Source organism: Diorhabda sublineata, chromosome 10 (genome assembly GCF_026230105.1).
Source record: "Diorhabda sublineata isolate icDioSubl1.1 chromosome 10, icDioSubl1.1, whole genome shotgun sequence".
In the NCBI taxonomy this organism is placed as follows: domain Eukaryota; kingdom Metazoa; phylum Arthropoda; class Insecta; order Coleoptera; family Chrysomelidae; genus Diorhabda; species Diorhabda sublineata.
The window spans coordinates 11,577,832-11,588,745 of NC_079483.1; the positions used below are offsets into that span (position 1 = coordinate 11,577,832).

Genomic DNA, 10,914 nt, shown 5'->3' on the forward strand with positions numbered 1-10,914 from the left:
GTATGAAAAAACTATATGATAAATAAATAGAAATGGCATCAAATGGTGTATGGATAGCTCCAAAATAGCAGAGAGAGCTGGAATAGAAGTGTACGGGTCCAGAACTCAATTTATACAACACAGTATACATATATACAAGTATTATTCAAGTAAAAATTGTAGGAAATTATCGCAAACAGGAGATTATCTTCTTGTCTGATAGCCAATTAGTAATTAAAGCTAACTTCTCATATCGCAAAATCCAAATTGGATTGAGAATGCATGGACAATTTGAATGAGCTGAGTAAGAAGAATGAATTTACTTCCAAATTGATTTAAGGATAAACTTGAGTGAAGGGAAATGAAATGAATGATAGACTTGTTAAAATAGAGGTAGATAAACCCTTCATAGGTCCCGAAACATTTGTGGTATCATCCACAGTGACTTGAGCAATCTACAAGGTTGAGATAGACAAAAATACTTCTGGGAAACTGTAATGAGAAGTTGTGTTGAGTGTATCAACCTAGGAAAAAATTTTCTACTAACAGTAGTCTTTTCGGGGAAGTGTCGACTCATTCTGAAGTATGAGAGACTACTGAGCATCTCACCTGAGAATATATTAGATAGAAAACGAAGATCTTATGCAGCAAGAGCTAATCAAAATCCTGGATTGTCTGAGAGGAATGGAATTAATAGATCTGTTGTAAATAATAATGATTTTCAGTGTGACAATAGAAACTGGGATCACAATGAATTCTTTGGGACGCATAGTACATAACATACTTATCACATACATAAATGACAATGAGTTTTAAAGTTACTAAATATCAAATTTGTGAGCCCTTTATTAGAAAGTAATAATTCATATATAACAAATTACTCTACTTATATGTTCACAGTATATTTTTTGAACTTAGTCATCACCATTATTTAAAGACGTACGAAATCAAGATTTTGTGAAAAATTTGATTTCTCACTTGATTCATTCCCTTTTTTACCCTGATATACTACTTTATATTTGACAGTTGTACATGAGCTTTTGTCTGATTCGTGATCTCCTTCATCATAATATTTATTATTACTCTTCATGCGATGATTTGTATGATTGATCCACTTCAAATGTTTTAAATGATATTATCTCACGTATCTTTTGAGTGGTTCAAAAACAATTATTTCTGCAAGTGGACGAAGATATATAAACTGGGATCCACCTCACATTTTCAATAATTCAAGTATAATTGCATCCAAAAATTATCCAGCTTTTAGAACTTCCTCTTGTTTAACATGAAATTCGTTTTTGCATTCGTAGTTTTTGCTTTTGTTGGTAAGTACAAATTTATTGGAATAAATTCGAATCATTCCATAGACGTTCCATTAGTTATGTTTCCATAGAGGAAAAATCTTGAGGAGAGGGAAAAAAAATTTTATCGTAGATTTGTGCTCAACTTTAAGAAGTGTATCCCAACATATTCTTAGTTATTATCTTTTATAATTGTTCAATATACAAAAATAAATTATTAATGACAATTTGATAGCAGTTCATGTTTTTGAAAGAATATTTGAATCAAATTGTAGCAATCCCGATTAATACAATTTATGAACTGTTAATGATACAAAACACCATAATAATTTGAGGTGAATTTATAGTTCCACTTCACTAATACCACTTTAAATAACTTAATTGATAGTCGAGGAAATAGAATTCAAAACATTTTCAGCAGTAATTAGGATACAACAAAGTGCATTCAATTCGAGAAAGCCTCAGGACCCTTTGTGTGTTTGAATTCTCAAAAAATTGAGAATTTGTAACTCTGAAAGTATTGCCAGAAATGATTTTAATTCAAATACTAGAAAGTGTCTTTTCTACGAAAAGAGTGTATGAGGTTCTCATTATAAAAGATTTCGGGAATACATCTGAGTAACTCATTGATTTTCATTTTTCATTATAAAAATGTATTTATTGTCACAAAAACATTGTTGGTTTTTTACTGGAGTATGATTCTGTTTCTTCATTGTATCGTCCCAACTCACTCCATTTTTTCGTCTGCACTTTCTTTGGCAAAATAATTATCAATATTTGAATAGTTGTTGCCTGCACAATTTGTGCAACGACTTTGCAGTGTCAACCATAATTTCTGCATCCAAATAAATTGCCAAAATCGCTTTTGCATTCGCAAGTTGACTATATATGTGATTCTCGGTAGAGATTTTGAGGACTAAATGCTGTTCTCTTAGTTCCTATCCCTAATCAAAGAGATTCATACCATATTGTTTTTGGAAAGCCACGTTTGCACTAGTGAGTGAACACTTTTCAAAGTCATGAAAACAATATTGGTACCTCCCAGGTATTGCAGTTCGATAGCGCACTGGTATCGTCGTTAAAATCAACCGCCCTATTGAACTTAAATTCGTAGACAGCATCTTTTTGATAAGTTCGAGATATCATTTGTAAGAACTGTGTGTGAAAATATGTTTTTTTTCAGGACTATCCCTTCAAGCGGCACACCCTAAGTGAGTATTACTTTTAGTATGAGTCGGCACTTAACAACCTGGTATAACTTACCTCCCTGATTGATTATTTTATGAAGTTTGCACTATATGAAGTATAATGGATCTAACTTACTAAAAACTTGTTGTTAAGTCCCGTTCCAACAGAAATTATCCAAGCACCGCTCCAATAATGTTCTTAACTTCACCATCGTGGAACCACCTTTAGCTTTCTCTGTAGTACAATTCAATAAAGCTGAAAGTTTCTGAGAATATGTCAAGTTCTCAATTCGATTTAGGTGAGGTCAATCATGAATATCTTAGAAGTCTGGACCAATTTTGAATTGTGACGAGGGGACTAAGTCATGTCAAAAGATTCCATCAAATGTCTACGTGAATAGAACAATCCTACGGCATGATATTCCAATATATTCGACAGCATTCATCAAGCCTTTAATGAAAACCAAGCTTCCATCACAATTCGTTCTGGACAGAAAATCAAAATATCTGTTTGGGAAAGTTTAACAGTTTATAGGATTTGATCTCGCTGCAAAGAAATACCTTCACTCCGACAAACAACACTTTATTGATAGCCCTGAACAAATGAATGTGTTTCATCACTTAAATCACGTTTTTCCAGTCTTCAACAATGCAATGGTATTTTTTGGCTCAGGCTAAGTATTTTATCCCCCTTTTAAAGAAGTGTGCTTGACTTTCCTGAATAAAGTTTGATGTTTCCACATCAACTGCTGTAGCTATACCTGCAAAGTTATAGATCTGTCGAGGTCATAGATCTGTCAAAGTCATAGACGTCTGTTTATATAGGTAAATTATTCTGGCACCCTTCTTTGGAGAAATATTAATCTTTAAACACACGTTCCACGGAACAGAATTTGATTATTACGAACCAATAAGCGAGTACTTATATTCACAACTGAACTAATGACATTTTGGAAACAATTCAATGGGCTTACAGTAGTCAATAATTTCATACAATCGGTTTTAGTCGGTTCGGAGCTTCACTAGCAATTTCAATCCTACACAGACTAGAAAAATATGTTTGATACAACTCGAACTTTGGTGAAACTGTGAATCCCTGATTATTTTCAATATGTGTAAAGCATTTCTACACTAACCAAACTATTACCTATTATAATTATGTGCCATTATAATTATGTTCCGTCTGCTGAATGCCACCTTTGGTGATTGCCATCTACTTCAATCTGATACAGATACAATTTGTGAAAGGTGCACTACCTCTTAGCATTTAAAAATGTTGTCCATTATTTTCACACAACTGTTCCGTTCATTTCAATTATCGCATTTCTAATAATGTGCTTAAAAGAGCAGCATTCAAAGATCTTGTTGTTACGATATATACATATAAGTCTTGGTGAAGCTTCTAGGAACAATCGTACTTAGGTTTTCCAAGTAGTTACCCAATACAAATACACAAAAAAATATTTACATTAAAAACACGAAGTTCTTCACTCACAATATATTTTCTTTCTCAAAACACACTGTTACAACACTTTAATCCAGAATTGCTACGTCTTTTAATAATACATACATTTTTGATTCTATTATCTAGTTGTTTTTATAATCAAGATGTTATCGATAATTTCTGATATTTGACGTTTCCATTAAATTAAATCGCGTGTTTCATAATTGACATTCCACCTGAATGTTCTTTTAATTTGAACTTTGAGGTAAAGTAGGAAATGTTCCAATTTAGCACATTAAAGTCTCCTTTAGCGGCAAACGTTAAATGCGTGCTGTTTGAATTTTAAGCTGATCCAGGTGACTTTCAATTAGGTTTTAAAGATTTTTGACACAAAAATTTCTCCACATAGATAGTTAGTACTATAGACTATGTAGTGTCAACTTATGATTCAGAATCCACCGACTGCACTGTCTTTGATTCAGGTTTCTCCGATCATGAAGGAATGTAAAATGCTTCTCGCAAATTATGCCGTATCTTTTATGGAAAAGTTTTCAAAACTGCAAGCACCGTTGTCAAACAACTGACTGGAACATGCTCTCCGGTCATGTGGACTTCGAATTTTCTAGATTCATAAAAGCAGTAACTAGTGTGGCATTCAATTATTTCCCCTGAGTCGTATTCAAAATGAGCAAAATAAACCCTGGTTCACTAAAGGTTTACGTATATCTGCAAAGAACATGCGATTTAATCTCACCTGAGAAAATTCTTGGATAGTGTCTTTTTCAAAAATTACGTGAAATTTTACAAAAACATTCATCATAACATAACAAAAGCTGCCAAAAATAATCATTATAATAGGAGACTCGTGATGTTTCATGGTTATGTGAATATTCTGAGAAATAAGGGTTCTTCATCGAGCGTAATCTCTATTTCACTTGATTACTATGATAATTACTTTGTGAATGCTGCAAAATGATTAAATTCTATAACTCCTTCGCATGTTCCACTTTTATATCTTTCTGATGCTAATGCTAACTTACACAGTTTATTCTTTATGCCAGTAGTTTTAGCAGAGCTTCGAAGTACAAATAAATACAAATTTGGAACTAATGAACTTACATCAAAAATGTTTTCGAGTCTGCCCGATTGCACATAAAATTACTTCACCACTTTAACGTTTGATTTCGGAATGGCACTTTTCCCAATTGCCTCAAGACGGCTATAATTACACTTCTGCATAAAAGAGGAAATAAAAATCAAGCATCGAATTATCGCCCAATTGCACTCCTCCTCACGTTATCTAAGATCATAGAAAGATTGGTCTAAAAAGAGGATTTTATCATTTTTGTTTAAATATAAAATACTCGATACCCATCAATTTGGTTTTTAAGTAACAAATACATAAGTGATGGTATATTCTCCCTCCTTAATAATGTCTACTCTAGCCTAAATAACCATCATTCCATTGTAACAACTTTTTGTGAATTTTCTAAGGCTTTCTTTCGATTGTGTTAATCATAATATTTTAATTAACAAATTGCAGTACTACGGTTTCAGGTGAACATCTTTTGCATGGTTTAAGTCGCACCTTACCAACAGAAGTCAGCTTGTGAGGGTCGATACAACGATGTCTCCTTGCAAGCCAATATAATGTGGAGTTTCCCAAGGCTCAGTACTAGGCCCTATTTTGTTTCTTCAGTGTATGAACTACATCGCCTATCTAGACATCAGTGGTAAAATATGTCTTTTGCAGATGATATTAGTTTCTCTTGGAGCAACCCAGATCTCATGACACTTCATAGGACCGTATTTAGTGACCTAATCTCTCTTAAATCATAGTGCCATTTTTATCTTTTGTGTCTTAACGTTTCTAAAACTAAAGTTTTATCATATAAAAGTACATTACTGCTTTTTTTATTGTAATAATCTGTAAAATTCCTAGGGCTTGTTGTGGGCAGTTCCTTGAAATGGGAGTTACATCGTCAACAGTTTATTATGCCCTTATTGAGAAGCATCTCCGATATGCTTTTCCCTTCGGGGGTACGTGTAATGGGACTCAATTTGAACGAATCTCCTAACTACAAAAGAGAACTCTTAGATATTTACTATGACTAAACAGCAGGTCTCAGTGCCGGGACTTCTTTAAAAGATTGAAAATTCTGACTCTTCCTTCCTTATTTATCTTTGAATTTTTGTTGTTTGCCTAATTCGTAAGCACATGTCTCCAATTTTTAGAAAGACCGTTGCACGGCTATGCACTTAGAAACGCGGAGCATGACCTTTAACTATCTACTTCACGTTCAGAATTCGTCAAGGGCTCAATATTTTACAATGCAAAAAATGCACAATCATTTGCCGATTGAAATCAATCAATCACTTCTCCTCTAATAATAATATAAGGGTTTAATTTTGTTGTTTTCTCGGAATCTACTTGATCAATTTTCATCAAATTGCGAATCTCTATTCGTTGCATTTTATTTACGAGTTATCGCTAAGAGTTTTTGTCTATGACATCTTTTTATTTTAGAAAACTAGAAATTTCGTATTTTCAACTACTTGTTTTAAACTGATTGAAATTTTTCAAAACTTTTATATAAAAAAATTTCATGATAACCGCTTTAATACTTTACAAAAAAGCGGTTTTATTTTTTGATTATCACTTTTTTAACTGCTTTTACTTAAAAATTTCACATCAATAAAGGTTTGAATGTTGTTTGAAAAGAGAGTTATGGCAAGCTAATATACACCATTATTTTCCCGCTATCAGTTTGAAAGCTCTAAGGTAGCACAATCAATCACGTATCGTATCGTAAAGAGAATCAAAAGTTACATAGGAAGACTTCAATATTCAATAATTGATTGACGTACTATAGGTGGTGTTTCTCATTAAAGATTTTTTTTACACATGAGCCGCTTATAACTGTTTCGAAATGCTAACCAAGTTCCAGTACTAAGGCTCCATAATCATCGAAAAAAAAAACGAAGCGGTAGTAAAAGATTTTACTTTTTATCTTTTTTTAAAAAAACACAATTTACAAGTGAAGGATCTTAATTATTGCATTATTATTTATACTAATAAAATGCTGACCGTTATTTACGTGATATAATCTTTATGCGTTTTACTTTTTAGAATGTTTTGGATTTTTCTTCACATACCTCGGCAGGTTTTGTGAGAGCGAAGTCTTCTCAGACTTATTATGTAAGTCAGTATGTCAATTTCTATCACAAATAGTTTTTTATCTTCCCGAGAAGATACCTGTTTTTTAATACAACCTATGCAAATATTTCTCCCCTTCTTCGTTGTACTATTTCTGCGTCTATCGTTCCCATTTTACATTTATAGGAGAACAGTAGAATCCACTATTATTTGAATGTCTATTAGTCAACGTGACACCAGCAAATTGTAATTCCAGTTAGCGATTTGCGGGGGTTGATTTGGGATCATTGGCTTGTTTGAGGATGTGTCTACTCACTATCAGCCATACCTCGGACATTATGTGGTCGTTGTACATCAACATAATTCAAGTGTCGATTGCTCAAACCATCAAACGGTTATCTATCTCTGAATGTTTAAGATCGAAATTAACTAACTGAAGGGTTAAATGGTATCTATTCGTTAATAGTAATTTATGGTTTGAGAGAAGCATTCATTTTTGGATTAATATTATTCTATTCTGGCCATTTCTTCACATAAAAAAATACAATTGGTATGACATATGTATAAGTAATAGTACCACTACTATTGCAATATTCAAAATCCTTTTTTTATTATATTACAGAATCAAGAACAAAGGAGGTTTACTTTGTAATATATGTGAAACCGTTGCTTCTTACATACAAATATTAGCAGAAGAAGATATTACAGTAGTAAGTTTCTCAAAATTTTCTCTAGAGAGTTGAAAAATTGATGTGTAATTTTTCAATCCAGTTGTACAAAAAATGTATTCAGTTCTACATTATTAGAAATATTTTCAGGATATCAAATATTGGCTCTAAAAGTTGACCTTACAACGAGGCAACGATTGGCAATAAATAACTTAACGCATGAGAGAACGAAAACAAAACGGTAGTTGAATAGACAGTTATTTGAAAAATTAAATTTATCCCAATAAAGTTTTTGGTTTGAGCTCTTTTCAACAATTTCACACGAATGAGTTTAACTGATTTTTACAGTTTATCAAGTCAACTCTGGACTGATAAACTAAATATAGTATAAAAAATTAAAAACATGCTTTCAAATCACATCAAACAAAAAAGTTTAAGATCATTTATTTTCCGTTTATTATTGTTCTAAGCTAATTTTAGAAAATTATTTCCTACTTTCTAGTTTGATGTATTTTAAATACGTGTTTTTCTATTTTTTCTTAAACTATACTTTTTTTACTTCTCAGTTTTATATAAAATGAAAGCATATTTTTTTGAATTTTGTGAATTATTATATTAATTTTTCACTTTTTACTTCGATTTATTGTCAAAAATAAAATTTTTTTTAAGCTCTAGTCATAATTCTAAATCTCAAGCAGAGGGTGCACGGATGTAAAATTCTTCTCGAACAACATTAAAGTTTATGATGTTAAATTCTAAAGTAATACTGATGCAGGTAATATAGTAATTTCACAACAGAGGGTAGACAGTTCTGAAATTTGTTTCGATATAAAATTTCCACTGATAATTTCTGGAAAAACAATCTTTCCAAAGAAAACAATTTTTTTTGGAGTGTGAACCCACAATCGGCGAATCATGAGGTTAACGCCCTAGCCCGCTCGGCTAACGAACGCAATTGAAGTGGTGGGATATACTAACAGTAATAAGCCATAAAGAATAATTACAAACAAATCAAATATTGGGGAAGCTAATATATATAAGCGTGTTAAAAACATGAAATATATCAACAGTATCGCTGTATCAGTGAGTTTAATGAAAAATGCAGGGATTGCAAAAACAGTAACCATACATCTACAACATTTTCTTCGAAATAGTACGACTTCTGTCAGTATATACGTGCCCTTGATTACATTTTTCTGACGAAACAACTAATAGATTATATATTCCAGAATATTGGATATCAAAATTATAACGAATGTCGAGCATTTATATTTCATTCGAATAGCTCCTACGTTTACAATAGAAATATGAGAGGAATTCACAAATTATTTTTGACTGATGAAGGGAAAGGGCCATAGAGGTAACGACATCCGTATAAAACGCATTTCGCATCAACTACTATAAGTTTAAAAGAATCATTATTATTATTAACAAGGTTGCGATAATGGATTTAGAAGAAACTGATCCCAACATGGTCGTTTTTTTGAAGACTGTCGACTAGTAGCTTTTATGAGTACTCATTGCTCTCAATGAGTTTTTTCCGGGGATTTTTATTGTTTTGTTTGAAGTTACAATGTCGTATCTTAAAGAAAAACTTCATGATGCTGATGTGAATTTACCCTAAGAATTGGAAGACAGAATTCAATGTCACTTTGATGACCTCATAGCTGACTCCCAACCGATTAGAATATTAATGGATTCTTTAGAAAAAAGGATAGACTTGGGTATTTGTGATAACGGATGACATTTTGAACACCTACTCCAATTGAATTCTATTTTATATTATGAACCCTTTTTTAAAAATTTCATCTCGTGATTTCTTATTTAATTAATACATTTTTTGGGTAAAATTGAATGATGTTTGAGTTCACTGGAGTTTTGCTAAGTAAATCTTTTATTAAAAAAGTTATGTTCAATACTACTTGATATTAACCGTATAACTAGCGCCCTCTATGTGAGTCAGACATAGAGGGCCCAAATTTATTGGATGTATCATCATATTCATATAAAATTTAATAAAATGTTTCTAGTAGCTGTTCCAAAATAGTAAAAAATGTGTATAATTTTATAATTATACATTAATAATTTTATTTTCTTCTATTTTATATATATCATAGAGATGGAATGAACTTTTTTTGAAGCATCCTGTATACTATGCTAGAGTAGGATGGCTGAAACAAAATTGTATGATGAATTATGGTATTTTAAAAGTATTGATCCAATTTTATTTGAATTGATCTTGGAACAAATTTTTCTACATAATATAAGAAAATATAAAAATGAACCTTCAAATGATTTTACTCAATTATCAGTTAATGTGGATACCTCCAAAAATATTAAACTGAATTTTAGATGATACATTTCACGATTTTCAAAAATTCTGCAAAACCAATTTTCCAACATCTCCACATTTTTTAGGATGAAGTCACCGAAGAGATCGAAGCTCTATGTGATGTTTTGCCAGGACAAATGAAGGAACTGTGTACCGATGATGTCCTTCCTTATGTCGAAAACATTTACGACGCTCTATATAACCAAACAGCAGAAGAAATATGTGAATCCTTAAGTTTATGTTGAATCCGTGATTTTGAATTGAATGAATAATTACATTGATAGCTGAAAATAAATAAATTTTCATGAATATTTTTTTTTCTCTACTTACCTATTTCAATTTTGTATTGAGAGACTGTTGTGGAAAATCTGACTAAATGTCAGTCGTGAGAATTACCTCGATTATGGTGATCCAAAAGGTAGATATGTAATGATTCTTCGTGCTAATCAATGATAGTTGCATCAAAACAACAAAACTACTTTGGAATGAACTATTTATTAGATAATGAAATAAAAATTAAATGTGGTTTCAATAATCAAACGTACGCCACAATATTAAGACATCTATCTGTTTACAGACCACTCTTAAATACTGAACAATCTTATCATATGAAAGGTTATAATTATATTTAAGTATGGCCGTTAACACTTATGGAACTCAAGTGATCAGGGGATCATCTATGATGTGGGTCCCCATTAAGATCGTTCCACATAAATCTTAATTAATACAATATACCTTTAATTTCTAAATGATTCTTAACAGTCACATTAATATAAGTCAAAAATTTTTGTAATCCGAGAGGATTTGTTAATGGAGGATAAAATTAAAGAACCGGAGATGAGTTAA

The 10,914-nt window shown here is 31.7% G+C and overlaps 1 protein-coding gene across 1 annotated transcript; it reads left to right on the forward strand.

Moving 5' to 3' along the window:
• The first annotated feature begins 1,193 nt into the window (after positions 1-1,193).
• Positions 1,194-10,377, forward strand: LOC130449505 (prosaposin-like). Its single transcript, XM_056787384.1, has 4 exons — positions 1,194-1,304; positions 2,464-2,491; positions 7,691-7,778; positions 10,155-10,377. The coding sequence occupies exons 1-4, from the start codon at positions 1,265-1,267 to the stop codon at positions 10,311-10,313; spliced, it is 315 nt and encodes a 104-aa protein (XP_056643362.1). The 5' UTR covers positions 1,194-1,264; the 3' UTR covers positions 10,314-10,377.
• The last annotated feature ends 537 nt before the right edge of the window (positions 10,378-10,914 follow it).